This window comes from Engystomops pustulosus, chromosome 6, assembly GCF_040894005.1.
Source record: "Engystomops pustulosus chromosome 6, aEngPut4.maternal, whole genome shotgun sequence".
Taxonomy (NCBI): domain Eukaryota; kingdom Metazoa; phylum Chordata; class Amphibia; order Anura; family Leptodactylidae; genus Engystomops; species Engystomops pustulosus.
Window position 1 is genome coordinate 115,515,865 of NC_092416.1, and position 25,175 is coordinate 115,541,039.

A 25,175-nucleotide genomic window follows, 5' to 3' on the forward strand; every position below is an offset into this window, starting at 1 on the left:
TTACAGAGCAATTAATGAGGGATTAAATTGTTAACATGCTTTTCTGAAGACTGAGAATGTTTATCATTACCAGAAGCAATGACAGTGCTGGCCCACAACGTGTTCTCAATACTTAAGCTTTCATTTATTGGGGGGTCACTGTCCTCCTACAAAAAAAGAGACCATGAATATTCCAGGACAGAAGAAATAAACAAAGAAGAAAGACAATTTTATCAAAACCCCTGTGTCACCAGCCATGTCCCAATGTGGGTCACCTCTGCTTTTGATGGCTTCCACCATGTTCTTCTGTTATTTATAGCACAGAGAAATAATAACGCAGCAGTCACCGTTATTTCAATTGCTATAGACCCATGTATTTAATTTGCTATATATTAAGGCATTAATCAGGCATTAAAAAAAACGAAAGCAAACATATACATATACAAATCATATGGTTATATATAAATGGTCCTCATCAACGGGCTGGTATTTAACCGTTACTTACCCGGGTAAATGTGCCTGCAAAATTATGAATATCAATATTCGGTTCCTCAGCATATACATAGGCTCTAATCTGGAGCAGGTCCTGAAAATATTAACAATTATTAACAATGGATTGCTTTTCTATCATCACTGCAAAAATAATACATGGTATGAAGGCTGACTTGTTTTGTTGGCAAGAAACTTTAAAAAAAACTAGATAACTAGTTTTTATGATGGTCATACCCTCCGTAGCCAAAGTAAGCTGTAAACATCTAGTAGCCCAAAGGACATGAACATTTTCTACAGAAGTAGCTGCACGCAAATTCTATGAGTTAAGCTACATTCACATGAACATATGGGGGATGTATATATACGCCGCACCGTTCCGCAGAACGATAGGACATGTCCTATCTTTCTACGGAATACGGCACTGTGCATTTCTATGGAGAGGGGCGTAATACGGTACGCCGGGCATACATCGTGTGCACGTAGCCTTAAAGTATTTTTCAGTGTGTACTTGGGCTGTGTCTTGGAGGCTTCTGTAGGTGGGGATCATAAACAAACATATACTACTGTATAACCACCAAATGTATCCATATATAGCCATTTCCCCACTCTAAAAGAAGGCTCAGTCTTACCCACTTTTTCATGCCATAAATTTTGCAACAGTGACAGGCCCAAAATAGTCAAAATGGAAGTAGCCAGATCAGGTTTCCCTGGAATTAACAGGCTGGTTTCAAACACTCTGCAGTCATTGCAAAAGTTATGTGGAAAGACTGGGAGAGGTGATCTTTTACAAGCCCCCATTACAATAGAGTACAGTTGGTCCCCTCCTTAAGGACACCAGACTTACAGGTGACCCCTAGTTATTTGGGGATTTGGTAAAATTTGAAAGAATTTTCTTCTGTTTTTGCAATTATTTCTGGAAAGTTCAGTGTCCCTCATGTGACGCCCAGTATGTGGTGCCTGTTATGTAATGACCTGTATGTGGTGCCCATTATGTGATACCCAGCTTGTATCACTGTGAATTGTCAGGTCTCTGATTAGGAAGCCATGTTTCCATATGCAAGAAAAAACCTACATGTGATCCTAAACTCTAGCCAGAAAATGCAGCAGGGCTCCACAATGATAAAGCACTTGGAATATAAATAAATAATAACAATAATAAACAAAAGACTATTACAATTCTAGAAGATCTGCTAACAAATCCAGAGACTTGGAGGAAAACTAGAAGACCTGAATAAAAAACATAAAAACCACAAGTGCCCCTAGTATGTAAACTACATCCCGCAATGAAATAATGGAGGGGTATAGGGAGCAATTATACCAGGGGACCAACTTAAATTTTATCATTTTGAAGTCCTCACAGGTCTCGTAGCAGAAGCAGCAGAATTCACCGGGAAAATGCTGTCCTGGTAAAACACGGGAACATCTAATCCAGAGGTACTGGGGCCCCGTCATTCTTGTCCCAATATTAGTTCCCTAATATCTGCCTCTTGAAAATGGAGAAATGATACGGCAGGACCTGCACATTTATTTAAAAAAAAACCTTTATTGTTTTAACTTTTTTTTTTACATTTAGTGATATGTTATCTTGAACAAGTGATCTTCTGATCACTTTTTCAAGCTCAGATACAGCTTACACAGTGCAATACAGATTTTCCATTTTCCTACCCTCAAAATTCAACTCTTATTTTTGCGTGAACATACTTGTATGTGGGCTTGTTTTCTGCTTAACAAATTGTACTTCCTAGTGAAGGTTTTTTATATTCCATGCTGTGTACTGGGAAAAAAAAAATTCTTAAATTTTACTATTTTCTTACTCTAAAAACGGTTTCATACTTAAGAGTACAAAGTTGGTTAAGATGTCATGTTTTCTGGGACAAGCTCACAGTTTCATCGCAACCATTTTGGCGACTGATCAAAGTTTTTATGTGTCGCGAAATGGCAAAAAAGTGGCGATTGAGACATTTGAGTGCAACTTTCTGTTACAGGGTTCTGTGCCATAAATAACTGTTTTGGAATTTTTGGATGTGGTAAATAATAATAAATAATAATTCTTTATTTATACAGCGCACACAGATTATGCAACACTGCACAAAGCATGACAAATCGGTCTGTGATACCCAATCTATAAAAATATAAAATGTTTTGTTTTAATACTTTTTAAAAATTATTTATTGTTTCATATGCGTTAGGGTCTTTTGGGACATTTTAAAGAATTTTATTTTTATTTTCTATTTGTGTTCATTTTCCTTTTTTTATTTTTATAATGCTAGCATATGAACTATTGATCATGCGATCACTATTTCATACTAATGCACTGCAATAAACATTGCTGTGCATTAGAAGTGTCGGCCTATGCACTTGCATAGACTGACAGGCAGACTGCTACGTCCGGCCAGGGGCTGGATGGAGCAGGCTCTGCCTTGGACAGACCCAGGGACCTTCATTAGGTCCCCGGCAGCCAGGCAAAGAGGACGGCACTTCGTGTACGCATTGCTGGGCACCGGGAGGAGATGGAGGGAGCCCCCTCCCACTCTAGGTATGTAGATCCCGCAGTCACAGCATTGAACGCAGGATCTAAATGGTTAAACAGGCCAGATCAGAGCTCGTTCCAATCCGGATTGTTAGAGCAGGGTCCCAGATGTCATAAGACAGCTGGGTCATGGCTCCTTCCTGAAAGGGGGTCCCGTGCAGAACTTGGTCTAGGCCTACGGCAAAACCTGTCGGTCTAGCCCAAGGCCCCTTAGTGACTGACATAAAAACCTGCATTGGTGGTCACTAAGGGGTTAAAGGAAACCTACCATCAGGAATCTAGATCTGATAAGGTAGATCTGACGATCCTTCCCCAATCCTATAATGCTTTCCAACCTGATCTACCATTAAACTAACTAATGTACTAATATTTCGCTGGGGCTACTGGGGAGCGCAGTAGCCTCTCCAGGGTAAGGGAGCAAAGGCAACAAAGGTAGCCTCTGTGAACCCTCCTACCTGTGTACGCAAGTTGAATCTTATGTTGCACCACCGATGCGAAAGAAGATTTAACTTTGGCACGCAGGTAGGAGGGATCACAGAGGCTACTGTGGAAAACAAAAGCCAGTGTTCCAGCTCCACTGAAGAGGCTACTTCACTCTCTGGAGAATTAGCATACGAGCCAAACACTGTAGATTAGGTTAGAAAGCATTATCGGATAACGGAAGGATAGTTTAGGATGTTACTGAGAACCTACCATCCTCCTAGGTTTCCTTTATCCCCTTGACTCCCAAGCCAGTTTTCACTTTTGTGCCCAGGGCCTATTTTTAGACATGTTTCATTACAAGTGATTATCACTTTAACCCTTTCAGGACCTGGCCCTTTTTTGTTTTTTCATTTTCATTTTTTACTCCCCATGATCCAAAATCCATAACTTTTTTATTTTTCCATGTACAGAGCTGTGTGACGGCTTATTTTCTGCGTAACAAATTGCACTTCATAGAGATGGTATTGAATATTCCATGCCGTGTACTAGGAAGCGGGAAAAAACTTCCAAATGCAGTGAAATTGGTAAAAAAACGCATTTGTGCCGTCTTCTTGTGGGCTTGGATCTTACGGATTTCACTGTGCGCCCCAAATGACATGTCTACTTTATTCTTTGGGTCTGTGCGATTACGGGGATACCAAATTTATATAGGTTTTATAATGTTTTCATACATTTAAAAAAATTAAAACCTCCTGTACAAAAATTTTTTGGGGGATTTTGCCATCTTCTGGCGCTAATAACTTTTTTATACTTTGGTGTACTGAGCTGTGGGTGGTGTCGTTTTTTGCGGATTTTGATGACGTTTACAATGTTATCAATTTTAGGACTGTTCGACCTTGTGATCACTTTTTATAGAATTTTTAAATTTTTTTAAATGACAAAAAAGTGCCATTTTCGACTTTGGGCGCGATTTTTCGTTACGGGATTAAACGCAGTGAAAAAACGTTTTGATAGATCGGGCATTTTCGGACGCGGCAATACCTAATGTGTTTATGATTTTTACTGTTTATTTATATTTATATCAGTTCTAGGGAAAGGGGGGTGATTTGAGTTTTTAGGGTTTTTAATTATAATTTTTTTTTTTTTTAACTTTTTTTTATTTTTATTTTTAGTACTTTTCAGACTCCCTAGGGTACTTTAACCCTAGGGTGTCTGCACGATCCTATCATATACTGCCATACTACAGTATGGCAGTATATGGGGATTTTACTACTCATACATTACAATGTGCTGATAGCACCCGATGACGCCACGGGGAGCAGCGATCCTCGAAAAGATGCTAGCACCGATCGCGGGTGTTACCGGTAAGCCTTTGCTGCAATATGCAGCAAAGACTTACCGGCTATGGAGAGGGCTCAGCACGTGAGCCCTCTCCATGCACCCGCGGCCGACCCGTGACGTGCTATTACGTCACGGGTCGTGAACGGGTTAAAACACTTTAACATATGCAGGTGATTTTGAGATTGTTGTCTTGTAACACTTTATACTTCATGTTAGTTAGCAGTAAAAATTTGGTTAACATGTTTTGCGTTAAGCTATGGGAAAAATGGAAATATGGATAAAAGTTTGAACTTTCTCCATTGTTAAAGTTAAAAATGTTCAGCTTTCCATACAGATTGTATGAACCCCCACATAACATAACAATCATTTACCGAACGTCTACTTCATGTTGGCATGATTCTTTATGCGCTGTTATTTTTCTAGAATATTATGAGGCTTAAAATTTTATGTGCAATTTTACACATTTTCATGAAAATCCTTTTTAAAGGAGCAGTCCAACTTTCAAGTGACTTTGATTGGCCTAAATAACAGTAAAACCCCAAAACATATGTACAAGAACTTTTAGGAAGTATGTGAACTCTGTGGGTGTTAAAACAGAATGGAGGCGCAAAATTACATTTGTTTTTGCCCAAAAATTAGACATTAACTATAAATAAAATGATGAAAAGTTTGGTAACAATTTTTCCTCAGTATGCCAATACCACATTACTGTTGAGCCGAAACGTTGCTGTATATGACATTATGGAATAAAAAGGACCACTAATCACCTTATATTGGTCTTCTTGGAGTGCTACCTGCTCTCTATTCGCATAAAAAAATAATATATATATACACCGTATATACTCCAGCATAAGTCGACCCAAGTATAAGCCGAGGCCCCCAATTTTAACACAAAAAAAATGGGAAAACCTATTGACTCTAGTGTAAGCTAAGGGTGGGAAATGCATTTGTCCCATGCCCCCCAGTATATAGCCTGCCAGCCCCCTGTAGTATATAGCCAGTGCCTGCCCCTCCCCTTGTATATAGCCAGTGCCTGCCCCTCCCCTTGTATATAGCCAGTGTCTGCCCCTCCCCTTGTATATAGCCAGTGCCTGCCCCTCCCCTTGTATATAGCCAGTGCCTGCCCCTCCCCTGTAGTATATAGCCAGTGCCTGCCCCTCCCCTGTAGTATATAGCCAGTGCCTGCCCCTCCCCTGTAGTATATAGCCAGTGCCTGCCCCTCCCCTGTAGTATATAGCCAGTGCCTGCCCCTCCCCTTGTATATAGCCAGTGCCTGCCCCTCCCCTTGCATATAGACAGTTCTTCCCCCCCTCCCCTTGCATATAGACAGTTCTTCCCCCCTCCCCTTGTATATAGACAGTTCTTCCCCCTCCCCTTGCATATAGCCAGTGCCTGCCCCTCCCCTTGCATATAGCCAGTGCCTGCCCCGCCCCTGGCATATAGCCAGTGCCTGCCCCGCCCCTGGCATATAGCCAGTGCCTGCCCCGCCCCTGGCATATAGCCAGTGCCTGCCCCGCCCCTGGCATATAGCCAGTGCCTGCCCCGCCCCTGGCATATAGCCAGTGCCTGCCCCGCCCCTGGCATATAGCCAGTGCCTGCCCGCCCCTGGCTTATAGCCAGTGCCTGCCCCGCCCCTGGCATATAGCCAGTGCCTGCCCCCCCCTGGCATATAGCCAGTGCCTGCCCCGCCCCTGGCATATAGCCAGTGCCTGCCCCGCCCCTGGCATATAGCCAGTGCCTGCCCCGCCCCTGGCATATAGCCAGTGCCTGCCCCGCCCCTGGCATATAGCCAGTGCCTGCCCCGCCCCTGGCATATAGCCAGTGCCTGCCCCGCCCCTGGCATATAGCCAGTGCCTGCCGCCCCTGGCATATAGCCAGTGCCTGCCGCCCCTGGCATATAGCCAGTGCCTGCCGCCCCTGGCATATAGCCAGTGCCTGCCGCCCCTTGCATATAGCCAGTGCCTGCCCCCCCTTGAATATAGCCACTGCCTGCCCCCCCTTGAATATAGCCACTGCCTGCCCCCCCTTGAATATAGCCACTGCCTGCCCCCCCCTTGAATATAGCCACTGCCTGCCCCCCCCCCCTTGAATATAGCCACTGCCTGCCCCCCTTGAATATAGCCACTGCCTGCCCCCCCCTTGAATATAGCCACTGCCTGCCCCCCCCCTTGAATATAGCCACTGCCTGCCCCCCCCCCTTGAATATAGCCACTGCCTGCCCCCCCCCTTGAATATAGCCACTGCCTGCCCCCCCTTGAATATAGCCACTGCCTGCCCCCCCCCTTGAATATAGCCACTGCCTGCCCCCCCCCCCTTGAATATAGCCACTGCCTGCCCCCCCCTTGAATATAGCCACTGCCTGCCCCCCCTTGAATATAGCCACTGCCTGCCCCCCCTTGAATATAGCCACTGCCTGCCCCCCCCTTGAATATAGCCACTGCCTGCCCCCCCTTGAATATAGCCACTGCCTGCCCCCCCTTGAATATAGCCACTGCCTGCCCCCCCTCCCTTGAATATAGCCAGTGGCGTCATGATGTATGCAACGGGACAGCGCGGGGAGCCGAAGACGCAGCTGGAGATAGAAGAGGACCTGCGGTGGGCGTCAGAAAGGTGAGTGCAGAGGTTTTTATTTTCATTAACTCGAGTATAAGCCGAGCAAATTTGTGCTGAAAAACTCAGCTTATACTCAAATACATATAGAATGTTTGGGTGTATATATATTATATACACACACAAACACACACACACATATTAGGGGTGGGTTACCACAGATTTTTATCACTAGCAGTGTGTGAGACACACACTGCGGCTGCGCTTCCATCTTCCTCACTGACAGATAACGATCTGACAGGAAGAAAGAAGAGTTTGCCAAACTAATAAACTTTCCTGTGCACACCACGATTAGTTCATTATGGTGTTCACAGATGTCTTCTCTCAGTGCTTGAGCTGCTGATAGCAGCCCGCAATGATTGTTGAAGCATCACAGAGGAGCGTTGTCAGTGCTGTAATCACTCCACGTGAATTAACGTTCTACCGACAGAAGGACCAGCACTGTAGAATGTTAATTTACATGGGGTGAGCGTCAGTGGTTTAATTTGGGCCATTAAATAAGCGCTAAAAAATATATCAGCACTTTGTCTTGGTAAATGCTGATAAATATACACATTTATTCAAATAAAAAGGAGAGTCCAGTAAATCTTTAGTATTAAAGCGAACCGGTCATCAGAATTTGGGCTTGTAAACCAATACCGGTATGTTATCAAGCAGCCAAGTAGCTTCCAGATCATATTTCTTTCATGGCTCAGAGTAGTGGCATCATCCAGAAAATCAAATTGGTGTTATGAAGTCAAGGAGGTGGAAAGTTTAACACTAAAGTCAAGGTCTTCCTGCCTCAGAAATCCGCCTTCACTGTAATTGTTGGTCCTGCATCTAAGGACATCATTAACCAGATCTCCTGAAGTCCGGTGCATGATGTTAATTACAGGGGAGGAGCTGTTCAGAGATAAGGAGAGCTTGACTTCTGTGTTGAAAGTTGATTTTCTTGATGATGCCACCACCCTAGACCATGAAAGAAACATGAACAGAAAGCTGTTCAGCTGGTTGACTACATACTAATAGTTTAGTAAGCCAGTTCCCTTTAAAGTTTAAATGCCACTCGGCTGCTTCCGTAGCTAAGAACCATATAAATTAGACTATATACAGGCGTTACTGCATCCTCTGCTCCTGACCAATAAGTGAAATTGGGAAGATGAGGAGAAAGCAAGCTGGAATCAAATTGTATAATACTTTAGTTCTTGAATGATAAGCCACTGGTGGATGCCTGCAGGAGGTTTTCTCCTTTGTTGCATATGCACTTTCAGCTTGGCTAAACATGTGTCTGTATGACATTTGGGGAGAAATAGATATGGTCGTGTATAGAAGCTTTCAATGTAATTTTGATGTGACCAATAAACTAGACTAGCCAATGATCTACCCCATACCAGATACCATGGGTGCCAGATGAAAAAAAAGTAATCTAATAAATGTATGTACAATAAGATCTCTTGGATTTAGAACCTGCAGATGTAGTATCTATAAACTAATAATATCCTCAGTGTTGTCTTCTAGGAGTCCTACTGCATAGCCTTTTGTGTATTATAAGTCATTAGGATTATAAAAGTCACTGGACACAAAACAGGAAAAGATCCCGCTGCAGACTGACTCCATTAAAATATCATCTTCACTTTATTTCATACTTATGAAACATCCAGCCAGGCAAAAAAAAAAAGAACTTGGAAGACACATGTAAAATCAGCAGATAAAGCCTACGCGTTTCGACATAGTCTTAATCATGGCATGATTAGGACTAAGACTATGTCGAAACGCGTAGGCTTTATCTGCTGATTTTACATGTGTCTTCCAAGTTCTCTTTTTTGCCTGTCTGGATGTTTTACAAGATAAGAAAAAGGTCAGGAAGACATGTCTCATTCTAAAGGCTCATGGGACTTGTAGTACTGAGTGTTGGCCATCTTAAATATGACTCCACCTACTTTACAAACCCTATAAAGGTTTTCAGAACATAAAAACAAACTAAGTAACCTTTATTTTGTGATTGTTGACACTATGTATTATTCTAGAAACATATTTATAGCATTATTGTTTTTTTATCAGAGGTTCATATTCCTGGAATACCCCTTTAATGGTGTTTAGTAAGCTATGGCTCACTCACAGCTGCCGTGGGCAATCTTTGTGTACAGGACACTGGCAGACGCAGCTTCCAGTCTGTCTCACCATCCAGCTGATCAGTGCGCAAAAAGCAAGATCCTGAGAAAACACAAGGTATTAGTTCTCACATTCAATTTCTCTCACATGCATTTTGGCCTTTGTCATGCAAGATAAGCCATTAAAAGTAATAATAGCTGAAGAAACACCAAAGACAAGTTGCTGGTCAGTTACCGTTTTTTTCTGATGTCCTTAGGAAGATCATGTCAGCAGGAATTCTCTGATTCTACATAAAATGAAGAATATTTTAGGATTTGTAAATAAGAAAGAACATCATGAATTTTTCTAATACAAGTAGAAATGTTGACATAAAATGATACAGCTGTCTTAGCCTTTTCAAAATATGTCCCTAACACTTCCTATTTGGGTTACTATAATTGTGCAAAATACCTAATGGCTCCCACAGTGGGAGGAGGGGTGAGGGGTGTATTATTTCAGTTACTATACATCAGTCTTCAAGAGATTATAGGATGGACCTTCATCTTTGTTCAACCTAAACTACTATGATGCTATGGTAAAAAACCTCAATGTTTTTGCATATGCAAATTTACATAAAACTTTTTGTCAAATTGAGCAAACCCTCTCCACTTTAACTCCTTGCTGCAGATGGACTTTTTAATTTTTTTCGCTCCCCAACTTCCAGAACTTTTAAAATTTACCTTGTACAGAGACGTATGAAGGCTTATTTTCTGCATAACAAATTGTATTTTCAAGTGGTGGTATTTTATATTTCATTCGGTTCACTGGGAAACCCCAAAAGGGGAAAAATTTACCAAAAACGCACCAATGCATTTGCGCCATTTACTCATGGGCTTAATTTTCACGTCTTTCCCCATACACTCCAGATGACACCTCTACTTTATTCTTTGGGTCAGAACGATCATGAGGGTAACAAATTTACACAGCTTTTTAAAAAGGTTCTAATAGATAAAAAAAAAGTAATTATTTTAAAGTAACTTTTTTATACTTTGGTGTATGGGCCTAATTAAGGAGTTTTTTTGTGGGAGTAGCTGACAATTTTGGGATGGTTTAACCTTTTGATCACTTTTTATTTATATATCGTAATATGGCAAACAAGTGGCGATTTGGACAATTTGGGCGCTTTTTTCCGTTACAGGGTTTACAGCCAGGAATAGCCGTTTTTATATTTTGATAGAGTGGGCTTTGAAGGATGTGGCAATACCCAACACGTTTCTAATTATGTTTCTTTGTTTTTATTGGTGTTCAGGGTAAGAGGTGTGATTTGATATAGTTTTTTTCTTTTTTTAGTTCTTGACTTCCTAGGGTGCTTGAACTCTATGGGGTCTGAACATACTATAGTATTGCACTATATTGTAAAATTACTGCATCTGTAAAAGAGCCGGCGTAAGCATTTATACGGATGGTCACTAGGGCCATTTAGTTGCCAAGTAGAAAATAGTGAAGGAGCTTTCTACAATACAGTCCCTTGACATTTTACATTAAAAAACAAGTAAAGCAAACACATTACAGACATTAGCTGTGTCACAACTGACCTTTTCTACAATAACAAGATCTCCAACCTGTATGCTTGAACTACGGACTTTTACAGTACCTGAAATAAAAAAAAGATAAAGAGCACTTTACAACAAGTCTGTATGTCCTGTATGTTACAAGTGATTCAGATTATGTACAAAACACCATAATGGCATATTCACATGGGAAGTCATTTGAAAATTAAATGGAAATACTGTGTACACAGTCTAGTCTGCATTTACCAAAGCAGTTCCAACCATGAAGCAGAATCTGTTGTTAAAATGAACTATTATGCGGTCATTTAAAAAAAATAAAAATAAAACTTTTAAAAATATTCAGTTAAGCTGCAAAGGCTCTCGGGGGGCTTCAACAGAAAGCAGTATTAGTGACAACAGCAGCAATTACAATTACAGAGCACTGAAGTTCATCAAAGATAACCCAAAATGGAAAGAAAACAAAGAAAACATCATCCTGTACAAAAGATATATTGATGATCTTCTACTCATTTGGGAACACCAACGATTGGGGCCTATCCTTCACTCCCAATTCTTCAAAGCATAAAATAGAATTTCTTGTCCTACATTTACAGATTATTGAAGGGAACATACAGACAAAATACTTCAAAAAGGTTGAAAATAGTTTCTTACATTACAAAAGTAACCACCACACCAAATGGAAAAGAAACATTCCATTTAGCAAATTCCGTCAAATTTGTAAAAGCCATTCAGAAATGTACACACTCAAACCCACTCAAACACTCAAACCCACCAAGATCACTAACCCCAATCCGTCAGCTTCCTCTAAAGCCAGTAGGATCTTGTCATGTATCAAAAGTGGTATGGACTCTAGTGATAGGGATGTAATATTACCACTATACAAGGCACTGGTTCGGCCTCACCTGGAATATGCTGTCCAGTCCTGGGCATAAAAAAGTCCATAAAAAAGATGCCAAGGTGCTGGAGAGGGTTCAACTGGAGCCACAAAAATGATAAGGGGTATGGAGGGTCTCAGTTATGAGGAAGGATAAAAACAACTAGATTTATTTAGTCTGGAAAAGAAATGACTACTAAGGGACATGATTAATTTATATAAATACAGGCGGTCCCCTACTTAAGGACACCCGACTTACAGATGACCCATAGTTAAAGACGGACCTTTCTGCCCACTGTGACCTCTGGTAAAGCTCTCTGGATGCTTTACTTTAGTCCCAGACTGCAATGATCAGCTGTAATGTGTCTGTAATGAAGCTTTATTGATAATCCTTGGTCCAATTACAGCAAAAAAGTTTGATACTCCAATTGTCACTGGGGCAAAAAAAAAAATTGTCTGTATCTACAATTATAAAATATACAGTTTCAACTTACATACAAATTCGACATAAGAACAAATCTATGGATCCTATCTTGTATGTAACCCGGAGACTACCTGTATATAAATGGTCCATACAAAAAATGGTGGTAAATTGTTTCAGATTAAATCAAATCAAAAGATGAAGGGGCACTTTCGCAGTTCGGCAGAATTTGCCACTTGGATAGAAGCAGGTGGAGGATGCATGGCCTGAGTGAGAAATTTTCCCTTTTCTTCTTACCATTCCCTCTTACCCGGTGTGTTTTCCCCTCCCTATCTATACCCCCTTCCCCTCTGTATACCGCTATGTGTTTTCCTATGGTTCCCCACGTCGTAAATGTTTAGTGTGGTTTGAGTTGTTAATAAATGTTTAGTAACATAGACTTTCTCTCCAGTTTCCTTGCTCATTGCACTAAAGGAGACAAGTATTATCTAGGTATAACTATCGTCTTGAGAAGTGCGGAATTCATTTTGTATTGCAAATGTAATACTGGACACGCCAAAGTTATGTGTGTATATGCCTTGAAAGCTTATATTCTGAAATCTTACTGTAATTCATTGACAAGTCTATGTATGTTGACACTAATTACTTTTAATAAAGTTTATTGAACAGAAAAGATGAAGGGGCACTGTCTCCGTCTGGAGAAATCAAGGTTTAATCACCAGAGGTACAGGGCTTTTTTACTATGAGAACTGTCAATCTGTGGAATAGCCTGCCTCTGGTGCTGGTCACAGCAGGGACAGCAGAGAGCTTCAAGAAGGGTCTAGATGCCTTTTTACACCTAAATAACATTGATGGTTATGTTATATAGAATTGTTTCCCCTAAATCCCTTCCTCATCCAATCCATTCCCTTCCTTGGTTGAACTTGATGGACAAGTGTCTTTTTTCAACCGTATAAACTAGGATGATACTATGAACCAACAGACCCTCCCAAAAAAGATTTTAACATTAATTTTAGCACAACCTTTAATAGTGAGCACAATTATATAAAAAAAAAAACATCGGTCAGTCTTGCTCAACGACCCTTATCTATCCAAAAGCATCCCAGAAAAGAGCCCAAACACTTAAGAATCACCTAGCTCCCAGCAATCTCCGCAATAACACCTCCAAATTAAATAAGATAAACTCCATCATCCCAGACCTTACAGGAAATTATAAATGTGGTCAATCTGGCTGTGAGTGCTGCCTAAATATCACACACAAACTAAAAACCTTCAAGAGCAACACCACGAATGATCCTCGGTATATGTCATATATCTGCTGGAATGCCCTGCAGTCTCCACTATGTAGGCCGTACAATAGTCTCAGAAGTATTACTACTAGAGATGAGCGAGCACTAAAATGCTCGAGTGCTCGTTATTCGAGACGAACTTTTCCAGATGCTCGAGTGCTCGTCTCGAATAACGAGCCCCATTGAAGTCAATGGGAGACTCGAGCATTTTTCAAAGGGACCATGGTTCGGGAATAAAATGTGTTAATTAATTGAAAAAGAATGTCTTCTGATAAGTTAGCAGATGTATGCAAACATCTGCAATCTATTCTTCACTGTTCCGCGCGTATATTATCTCCCGACAAGTTAGCAGATGTGAAGAACAGAGAAGAATAGGATCATTTAAGTGAAAAACACAGTGAAGAATAGATTGCAGATGTTCGGCACATCTGCTTACTTGTCGGGAGATACGCTGTCTCCGTGCCCCGCTGTCTCCGTGCCCCGCTGTCTCCGTGCCCCGCTGTCTCCGTGCCCCGCTGTCTCCGTGCCCCGCTGTCTCCGTGCCCCGCTGTCTCCGTGCCCCGATGTCTCCGTGCCGCTCCGTGCCGCTCCCCGATGTCTCCGTGCAACGATGTCTCCGTGCGGCTCCCCGCCGCTCCCCGATGTCTCCGTGCCCCGCTGTCTCTGTGCCCCGCTGTCTCCGTGCCCCGCTGTCTCCGTGCCCCGCTGTCTCCGTGCCCCGCTGTCTCCGTGCCCCGCTGTCTCCGTGCCCCGCTGTCTCCGTGCCCCGATGTCTCCGTGCCCCGATGTCTCCGTGCAACGATGTCTCCGTGCGGCTCCCCGACGCTCCCCGATGTCTCCGTGCTGCTCCCCGGTGTCTCTGTGCTGCTCCCCGGTGTCTCTGTGCTGCTCTTCGTTGTCTCTGTCCTGCTCACCGTGTTCTGCAATGTGTTCTTCACACATATATATTGTTCTTCACATACTATTTTGTTCGCACCGTTCCGCGCGTATCTCCCGACAAGTAAGCAGATGTGCCGAACATCTGTAATCTATTCTTCACTGTGTTTTTCACTGTGTTTTTCACTTAAATGATCCTGTGTTCACTGTGTTCACTGTTTTTATTCTATTCTTCATTGTTCTTCACTGTGTTTTTTTAATTAAATGCTCGATCTCGAGCAGGGGAAATACTCGTCCGAGCAACGAGCCGTTTCGAGTACCTTAATACTCGAACGAGCATCAAGCTCGGACGAGTATACTCGCTCATCTCTAATTACTACAAATGGATATACAAAACACAGCGTTTCAAAACATGGACTTGTACATCATCAAAAAGATTTTACAACTTTCTCGATAACCCCTATCAAACAAATTCCGGAGGGAAATGACTGCCTCAACAAATTATGTCAAAGGGAGATGTTTTGGATTTTTAATTGTCTCGTCCCAACTGGCCTTAACGAATCCTTGGAATATTATTTTTAACGTGAACCAACCCAATATCAATCACAATTCATCCTAAAACAAAATATTCCATGTAACTATCTACATCCTCCATCTCCCAACCTACACCTTCATTCCTTTACATCTGGAAATATATATACATACACATCCATATAATCCCACCAGCCCATGTCCCTCTTCCTAACCCCTTGCTTTTAATAATAAAAAACACCCCATTCCCCCCACCCCCTTTAAGTCACACATGAGCGTGTCATCAAATCCATTACCTTCCGCTCCTCCCCGTTTGTTCTCACCAACCTTCATCATCAACCTATATTGCAGCAAAGGCTTACCGGTAGCACCCGCGATCGGTGCCAGCACCGATCACGGGTGTTTTCCCGCTGATCATTGCCGGCAAAGCTGCCGGCGGCTTCAAAAGGATTGCGGCGCATGGGCGCCGCCATCTTTTCGAGGATCGCCGCTCCCTGTGACGTCATCAGGGAGCGGCGATCCGTCGCCATGGTAACCTCGGGTCTCACGCAGACCCGAGGCTACTTCGGGTTAACCCATGCATTACAATGTGCTATCAGCACATTGTAATGTATGAGGAGTAAAATACACATATACTGCCATACTGTAGTATGGCAGTATATGATAGGATCGTGCAGACACCCTAGGGTTAAAGTACCCTAGGGAGTCTGAAATATACTAAAAATAAAAAAAAAGGTTAAAAAAACGGGTTAAGGATATGTATGCCGTCAATCTGTCATCCTTCCCCAGGTTCAGCTACAGATGCAGAGTGGGAATGTACTTCTGAAACTGTAAGCTCTATTGCGCCTTCAACTGGAGGGGGGCACACTTCAAATGATTATATCTTCTGAAGCATGGCAACTAGATATCTAGAAACAGGGATCTATTGTCATTTTAAAGGAGAGAATCACATTGTGTTTCTAGATGCCACAAAACAGGAGATATCCATGATATCCATTGTTACAGTCTGGAGTGGGACCTGTAAATAAAATCACATTTCTGACTAACTGAAACAGTGACCATCTCCATTTATGTGGCACCTAGAATCATAATCCTGGTAGAATTCTTTAAAATTAGACCAGTACTGTGTATCTTAGTACCACAGTTCAGAAGATAGAGCCTTTTATAGTATTTGTCGGGATGTCACGGCAAAATCCCGGCAGATAACTATAAATCCTAAGATCTGTTTCACAGAACTGAAGGAGTTTTGTAGTTATATTAAAGAGACTGAAATGTTTCCACATTTCAGCCATCTCCTATCAGCCTTTCATCATTCTTGTTAGAAAGACAGCCTCTACACAGATCCTATTCACACAGCTCTACTGAAAACTAACCTCTGGTGGTAAGCTTGCTGTAGATCTGGGAGTTAACTTCTTTATCCCGTATGAAACATCGAAATTCTTCAACAGCCTCTCGGATAATGGTGACAGCCAGGACGAATCCCTGGAGAGGGGAAAAATGTTAAGTTTGTAAAATGCAATATTCCAAGGGAGAAGTTCAGGAGTCACTAATATTACTGGTACTATTAGTAATTACTTTGTCCCACAAGGGACAAGGCTCTCTTGTGTAATACACTGCAATGTTAAAATAGTGCAATGTATCATGCCGTCCACATAGGCCAGAAGCTTGGCCTAATAGAATACTTTATATAAATATGCTACTGACAAACCTGGAGTCCTTCAATGAGTTGCTCTTTGATGCCATCAGCACCTCATGTTCGTTGCTCCTGATATTTTGCCCATGTATCCATAAAAAAAAATCACTTCCCAGGTTACATGAAAAAAAGGTTTTTTTTGACCTGAGAAAAGTAAGGCTAAGAGGCTTTAGGGGTAGCATCACTTTAGAGGCCCATATCTTGAGATCTACAACAGCTAGATGTCCTGGTAGCTTACAGAACCACAAACATTGTGCAATCTGAAAGATACAATTGTAATCTTTAACACAATACCAAAATTATGGTTCTGGCCGCTGTAGAGCCCAAGATATAGGTGTCTAAAATGACGTTCCCCTCCAGCCTCTGAGCCTGACTCAACTCTGACAAAAGATGACAGTTGTCTGCTCATTTTCATATGACTTTCGAGGTGATTTTTTTATAGGCAAATGGGTGAGATTTCACATAAAGAGAAGCAATTCTAAAAAAAAGATATTTAATACGTTACTTGAGAAGTTTTTACCATTTCAGGCCCTCTAGGGTAATTTAAAGCTCTGCTTGCTGTCATTCCATAGGAAACTTTACCGTCTACTGGTCATGGTCATGTGATGTCACACAGGTGCACAGCTCCAATTACTTTAGTATTAGTCTATGTTCACATGTTAATGTTCACATGTCAGTCTATGTTCACATGTCCTATCTTTTGCCGTCATACGGCGCCACGCCCCATTACTTCCTGTGGAGAGGGGCGGGGGTAAGCTGCGCTCACCGCCTCCTCCTCTCCCTGTGCACTGCTGTTGCCCGCTATGGTACGGTACGGGAGGGCAACGGCAGTGCACAGGGAGAGGAGGAGGCGGTGAGCGCAGCTTACCCCCGCCCCTCTCCACAGGAAGTAATGGGGCGTGGCGCCGTATGACGGCAAAAGATAGGACAGGTCCTATCTTTTTCCGGGTACAGAGCGGTACGGTGCCGCACCGTACCGATCCCGTAGGGCGCCATGCGCCCATTGACGCGTATGGAGGACGTATATCGGCCGTATATACGTCCTCCATACGTTAGTGTGAATGTAGCCCAAAAACAAAGTGTCTGTACACTGCTTTATTACAGGCACCTGTGTAACATCACATGACCATGGACACATTTTTATCCACTGGTAGTACAACAATGGAGTTTACCATTTAATGACAGCAAGCAGAGATCTAGAAACAATAATTCTTAACTGTCAAACCTGGACAAGTTTTAAATAACTAAGTAATGTATATCCAATATTGAGTGCACACACAATATATAAAACAGTGAAAACTTGCTTAAACAATGAGTATCATCTACATACCAGAGGAACCCAGAATGTGTACAGGGGCCCCAGTCGCATCTCAGGCACAAATTGTGAACAGGCCAACAGCAGGAAATATAAATTGAAGAAATATTTGAACTGGTTGAAAAGGATCTATAACAAAGGAAACATTAAAGGTCATATAAAGTTAAATGTGTCAAGATGTGACATTACATTTTTAAGACAATTTAACCTTACAGTCAGGAGATCCCTGTTAGGAAATAAAGAGTCTTTTCCTTCCAATAATAAAATCCACAGAGCAGATCTTCAGAGCGTCACATGGAAGACGCCTTATGCCATTCATGTGTTACTTCGGACAAACCACTGATGGGTGCTACAGGACAGATATTTACAGAAAACTAAAGAGATGTCATGCCCCATCCCATGCCCCCTGCACTAGGCACTGTAGAGAAGGGAAGATTTACTGATCTGAATTCTTGTGTAATTTGGTCCAACTCTGAAAATGAAAAGAAAAAAAAAAAAAAAACACCTACTATATTTCCCTCTGCTTCTATATGCACTATATCCATAAGGAGCATAGACCTCAAGTATGAGGTCTCCTTTGTGGACAGCATTAATCCCTGGCCATGTCATCAGCTGGCCTCAGTAGTTACGTGACATTTTTGTCTTGATCATTGCATGACCCATGTCATTTTGGATCAGATGGAGATTTAATAGTCAGGCATTTGTTCTTATGTTCTGTTATACTTTAATGCAGCTTTATTTATTTTAAATCAGTATGTTTTGGAGTGTGGTAGGAATCTGGAGGACCCAAAGGAAACTCATGCAAACCAAAGAGAACATACAAACTCTTTGCAGATGTTGACCCTGGGACTTGAACCCAGGTCCCGAGTGCTGCAAGGCTGTAATTCTAACCTCTGAACCACTGTGCTGCGCTACTCTGTTCCTCACAAGACCTTCTGCTTCTCCCGATCACCATCCACTCTTCTCACAACCGCATCTCCTATCCCCTGGAACTCTCTACACATATGTGTCACTTTCACTTCAAATGTAACCTGAAAACCCATCTGTACTTCATTGCCTACAATACACAATAACCACATTGCTATGCTCTCTCTCGTGTCCAGAGGCAAAGCTACCAGGTGGGCAAAGGGGGAAGTTGCTTCAGGCATTAGGCTATTGAACAGAATATATATGCCCATGACAGTGTAACTGACAACTTTCTGCCTTTTGAAAGTTGGATCAAAATCATTTGTATATGGTTGTAAAAATAAATCCTGGTCAGATAGAAGAGACAAGAAATGTGGGTGGACAGTGATGTTACCTGTAAGTCAATACATTGTCATGAACTGTCATTATTAATAGGATGCACTGAGCAAGTACAACCAGTATTCACCACAATATGGTCACTGTATTGTGGTAATATTGGTTTACCTGCTTCCACCCCCCCCCCCCCCCAGCCCCGTCCTCCTACCACTTATTCCAGATTTCTATTTTTGTATATTGTACTTGCATTTGTTCTCATTTTACTGTAATGTATGTAAACCTCTCATTCAATGTACTTAACAATGGAATTAAAGATGCTTTTTAACAAATAATAATAAAAAATAATATTATATTCAATGTATTCTAATTTTCATAAGATAAATGCAAAAAAGAACTGTATAATGTATTTACACCCTCAAGCAAGTCATTGACAATTGTTACAAATTTACCCCTTTGTCCTAATGACCAACCCTTACTTCCTCCATCCCTTCACCTCCAACCATTTGTTAACAATCTGCCACTATATATACTTAGCTTCTTGTTGAATTAAAGGTGCAACCGTTACATTTACAGCTAATGGGAAGATGCATTTCTGTGACCTTTTTATTTTTTGGTTTTATTTTCAGTAGTCTTTGTGTATGATCACATTATGGTAGTTGTTGTATGTGAGAGTTTCCTTCTATGTCCAGCTTTAAAATCATTTCTTCTTACAGAAGTATAACAATTAAGAGTACAACAAATGGCCAATTGTACCCACAGCTGTCCACACCTCCCCTGCCCCCCAGCAAGGTGTTAATTAAGGGCAATATGCCCCAGGAAGAATTGGGTAAACAGCAAGGCGTTATTTACATGGAGCAAACTCCAATATGTTTCTCTTTTAAATAAACTGTCTGATGTCTTAACAGACAAATAAATTCAAGTAGGTGTCAGAACTTATACAGGTCTGAAGTTAATATACACTACTGTAGTCACAGATGGGCTCTCCAACCCCAGGGGGAGTGATTAAATCACAATGAGCCTGCTGTGAGGTCAGAGTTCAGCTATGAATTACTTAGGGTCTGTAGCAAGGGATATACATTTAATTTGCCACTATTAACATAATATGGAGAACACATAAAAATATCTTATCAAATACACAGGGGTTGAATGAGTATTTTCATATACATACACACTCCCACTCCTGTAGTAATGGCAGTATGTTAAACCTGGGCGTCTGAATTTAATAGTTAAATGCAATCTGCCAAAACACCTTGCAACATTTTGCCAAAGAAAAATATTAAATCAAACCCTGACCAGCTGCCACCCCTATGCGGGTTCCAGTGTCCTTGCCTTTCTCAAAACCTCTGTTTGTGCATAGACTGTAAGCTCTTGTGAGGCATCTATGACATGTATGGACTTCTAGAGATCCCTGTTCTTTACATATCCTGTGAATATAACCTGAAGGTCTGAGGAGGGAATGGATATTGCTCTCAGTAGCCAAGGGCACATGTATTGCTTTATCCTGGAACAGAGAATAAAGCTTTGCTCTGTAGCAAGCTCCCATCTGACTGAGTCTTCAACAGCTGATATCTGTGGTTCTGTAGCGTCTCAATGTTTGATCCTGGAGCTTTACAATGACAGATCTGTAGTTCTACTGTAGGTGCCAGAGATATTAAGACATGAGGCTGCAGAGAAAGAAATCTAATAAAAGAAACAGCCAATCAAATGCACACTTTGCATGGGACTTTTGAAACAGCTGATTGCTTTCTGAAGCAATCTAATAGATAGAGGGGGGAATTTCTCATACGCCGGCATTATATAGGCCACACTCCCCCTGTCCCGGACCTGGCATAGTTTTGTATAACAACCTGCAAACCAATGGCATAGAGGTGGTGTAGGTGCAAAAATAAATTGCAATTTATATCAGTGATTCTAGGCCAGAAAACATAGAAGCACTGATAAATGTCCCCCAATGGACCTACTGATTTAATTATAAGGAGACTGAATCCCCTATTTAAACTACAGATTGTCTATGCTTTGAGTCCAAAGAGAGAAATGCACTTTATAAGGCTGGTAAATGTGTTCAGCCCAAACCCGTACGTTGGTCCTGAAAAACAGACTGGACACACTAGAGAGGATGAGAGTGCTTGCAACGTACAGAAAACATGATACAAAGACTCCCTTTCTGCCGGCCGAACTGCAACACCAGCAATGTAAAAATTCTATGCTGCAAGGACTCCTGTCCTGTGCAATGTGTGCGGTGCATAGGATCAGACCAAAATACAAGTCAGTTTCCATAGCCGGCCTCAATTCTAGTTGTATGTTACGCGTGTTGTGTGATTATTGGGAGCTCTGTGTTGTATCTGTGCCTGAGCTCACTAAACACTTAGTAAAGCACACAGCAGCTTTTTGCAGCAATGGGTCTAGCCTAGCTTAGAATGCACCAAGCATGAAAGCTTCTTTGAGGAAAGGCAAACTTACCCCTGGTAGAAATGTGAAGAAATTGTATTTCTGATTGTTGATGACATTTCGTGGATACCTCTGTTCTCTTTTTTCAGGGTGTCCAAGCCAGACAGTTCGTGGCCTCAGTTCCCCGCGACCACAACACCCCAAACAATCACAGCACCTAAAATATACATATATAAAAGTAGTGTAAAAAATATATAAAAGAGAACAGTCAGCAGTGGTTATACAGTGGAAAAGAGCTCAAATTCCAGTCAATTACAGATAAAATACAACTAAACAGACTTAGGGATAATTTTACACTCCACAGTGATAACATCTTTCAGTTTTTTACAGCCATAACCTGAAGCGACATTGCTTTGAACAGGATTCTGAACAAAATCATTGTTTACAAATGAAATGTTGCAATTAAAATTTACGGGCTAATGTGGGTTGAGGAAGTCGATCGAATCAGACGTATGGAGGAACTTAGGGCCTTAGACTGTAACCAAATCAATATCTATCATAAGACGAAGTTAAAGTGGGTAAAATTTAGAGAATCTCCTGCCTTCTCAGACTGGCTCCAGGCGACTTAATAACTTATCACTCGATATTAAAGAGGATATGTTTTAGTTCACATTTATATGCTATTGTGGAATGCACTCATCTCTTCCCCTTCCTTTCCCCTTTCCCTCCCTTTCCTCTTCCCCTCCCCCTTCCTTTCCCAACTTGTCTGTATTTTAAAGATTATGTTCAGCAGCCCATCTTGTGGGCTTCCTGCTCTTTTGTTGTTTGTTATGTTTTCTCAATAAAGTAGTTGAGCCATAAAATTTACAGGCTAAAAAGAATAAATTCAGAATTAGAGATGAGCGAGCACTAAAATGCTCGGGTGCTCGTTATTCGAGACGAACTTTTCCAGATGCTCGAGTGCTCGTCTCGAATAACGAGCCCCATTGAAGTCAATGGGAGACTCGAGCATTTTTCAAAGGGACCATGGTTCGGGAATAAAATGTGTTATTTAATTGAAAAAGAATGTCTTCTGATAAGTGATCAGATGTATGCAAACATCTGCAATCTATTCTTCACTGTTCCGCGCGTATATTATCTCCCGACAAGTTATCAGATGTGAAGAACAGTGAAGAATAGAATAAAAACAGTGAACACAGGATCATTTAAGTGAAAAACACAGTGAAGAATAGATTACAGATGTTCGGCACATCTGCTTACTTGTTGGGAGAGGAGATACGCTGTCCCGGGATCCGCTCCTCTTCTTCCACTGAAGTCTCCCCGATGTCTGCCTGCTGCCCGATGTCTGCCTGCTGCCCGCGATGTCTCCCTGGTGCCCGCGATGTCTCCCTGGTGCCCGCGATGTCTCCCTGGTGCCCGCGATGTGTCTCTGCTGCGCCAGATGTGTCTCTGCTGCGCCAGATGTGTCTCTGCTGCGCCAGATGTCTCCCTGCTGTGCGATGTCTCCCTGCTGCCGTTCCGCGTGTATCTTCCGACAAGTAAGCAGATGTGCCGAACATCTGTAATCTATTCTTCACTGTGTTCTTCACTTAAATGATCCTGTGTTCACTGTGTTCACTGTTTTTATTCTATTCTTCATTGTTCTTCACTGTGTTTGTTTAATTAAATGCTCGATCTCGAGCAGGGGAAATACTCGTCCGAGCAACGAGCCGTTTCGAGTACCTTAATACTCGAACGAGCATCAAGCTCGGACGAGTATACTCGCTCATCTCTATTCAGAATCCATCAATTTCAAATTTGCCACAAGCAATCCTACTACAGATTAGTTCCATACTTTGCTCAGTGGCCAGACCAGCGTACTACAGAGCAGAAAACACTAAGAATGGGCAACTGTGACACAGCTCAGAACAGAAAATGTCCAACGATGAGAAACAGTAAAAGCTTCCTTAATCATACATACAGTAGTATAGCAAATTTCTAATTCATTACAGAAGTATCACACATTCATACTCATAGATGACATACAACTTGGTTCTACCACTACTCAGAGAACAGAGTTCTGTTCTCAATTTATCAGATCCAGAGGACAGCGGTTGGACCCACTAATCTTATATTGACAATCTTTTCTTCAAGTTAAGTATATTTTATAAAACAAAATTACCGTGTATACTCGAGTATAGGCCTAACTTGGCTTATGCTTGAGTCAAGAAAAAAACGTGTACTCACTTTCTGACACCCCCCCACAGGTCCTTTTCTAACCATTGTGGCGTCGACATTGGCTCTGTGTCCCTGTCCATCGCAGACAACGTGACGTCAGCTGCTCGCTGACATTTTAATGTGTGGCGGCACACACTATGATGTCAGCGAGTGGTTGACGTCATGATGCCTGCGACAGACCGCATGGACACGGAGCCGATGTTGAGGCAGCGCTTTAAAGACGAGGACCTGCCGGGTGGCATCGGAAGGCGAGTACTCTTTTTTCCTCCAGGCATATTTGGGGCAGGGGCTGTATACTGGTGGCGAGGGGGGTGGGGGGTTGGCAAGCTATATACTACAGGGGGCTGGCTGGCTATATACTACAGGGGGCTGGCTGGCTATATACTACAGGGGGCTGGCTGGCTATATACTACTGGGGGCTGTGGCCAATGCATTTGCCACCCTTGGCTTATACGCAAGTCAATAGGTTTTTTCCAGTTTTATGTGTTAATATTAGGGGACTCTGCTTATACTTGGGTCGGCTTATACTCGAGTATATACGGTTCATACAAAAACAAAGTTTCCTACAATACATAACATAAAATAATATCCACAATTGTTCCATACATACAAGTAACATTAATTTTATAGGACATAAAAATGCACTCGTCCCAATGCTTTAATCTCAGCTTGCGTGGCTGCCAATATTTAGTTTACTGCCCATCTCAATTTTGGAGGTTTATCTTCCATACTTAAATTTAGCACAGCAAATTCTGGACTTGGAATTATAATAATGTAGGTAAGCTTGGATATTAGTTAGGGTGAACACATGGTCCCAGAATCTCTAATAAATGGACATTCCCACCATATGGGAAATTGATCTGCCTCAAAGCCACATTTCTTCCAACAGAGATTGTCATGGTTAGCTACCAGGCTAGTTCAATTTTCTTTTTAGTTTTCTAAGTGGTTGATACAGATCCCGAGTTTACGTGCAGTTTTCATGGCTCTCAACCATGTTTACAGATCAAATTGTTTATTCACATGGGCTTTCCATTTTAATATGTACTCTGGAAATCTCTTTGTCAGAACTTGACTCAAAAACTGACTACGATCACATTGAGGTCTCATTTTATTTTTTATTTTATTCAAAATATCATGTGAGCCCAGGTAATCTTTCATCTGCATTTATTGATACCAAAACGTGTGGAATGTTATGAGTCACTTTCAATATTTGAAAGTTTTGAAGTTTATTTTTATTTCTCCCACTTTGAAAATTTGATTAATTAGGAGAGCCTTAGTAGTTTTACCTTGATTTATTATTCTTTCTAAATATT

At 41.8% G+C, this 25,175-nt stretch overlaps 1 protein-coding gene across 2 annotated transcripts in view; it reads right to left on the bottom strand.

The window, feature by feature from the left end:
• ATP9A (ATPase phospholipid transporting 9A (putative)) overlaps positions 1–25,175 on the bottom strand; it is a 94,239-nt gene that overhangs the window by 48,284 nt on the left and 20,780 nt on the right. For both annotated transcript variants that reach the window (XM_072110643.1, XM_072110644.1), the window contains exons 2-9: positions 21,718–21,862; positions 18,031–18,144; positions 16,381–16,489; positions 11,041–11,099; positions 9,701–9,752; positions 9,474–9,568; positions 485–565; positions 71–146 (exon numbers count right to left, since the gene is read on the bottom strand). In XM_072110643.1, coding sequence (XP_071966744.1) covers positions 71–146; positions 485–565; positions 9,474–9,568; positions 9,701–9,752; positions 11,041–11,099; positions 16,381–16,489; positions 18,031–18,144; positions 21,718–21,862 — 731 coding nt within the window. The remainder of the gene's footprint in view (positions 1–70; positions 147–484; positions 566–9,473; positions 9,569–9,700; positions 9,753–11,040; positions 11,100–16,380; positions 16,490–18,030; positions 18,145–21,717; positions 21,863–25,175) is intronic.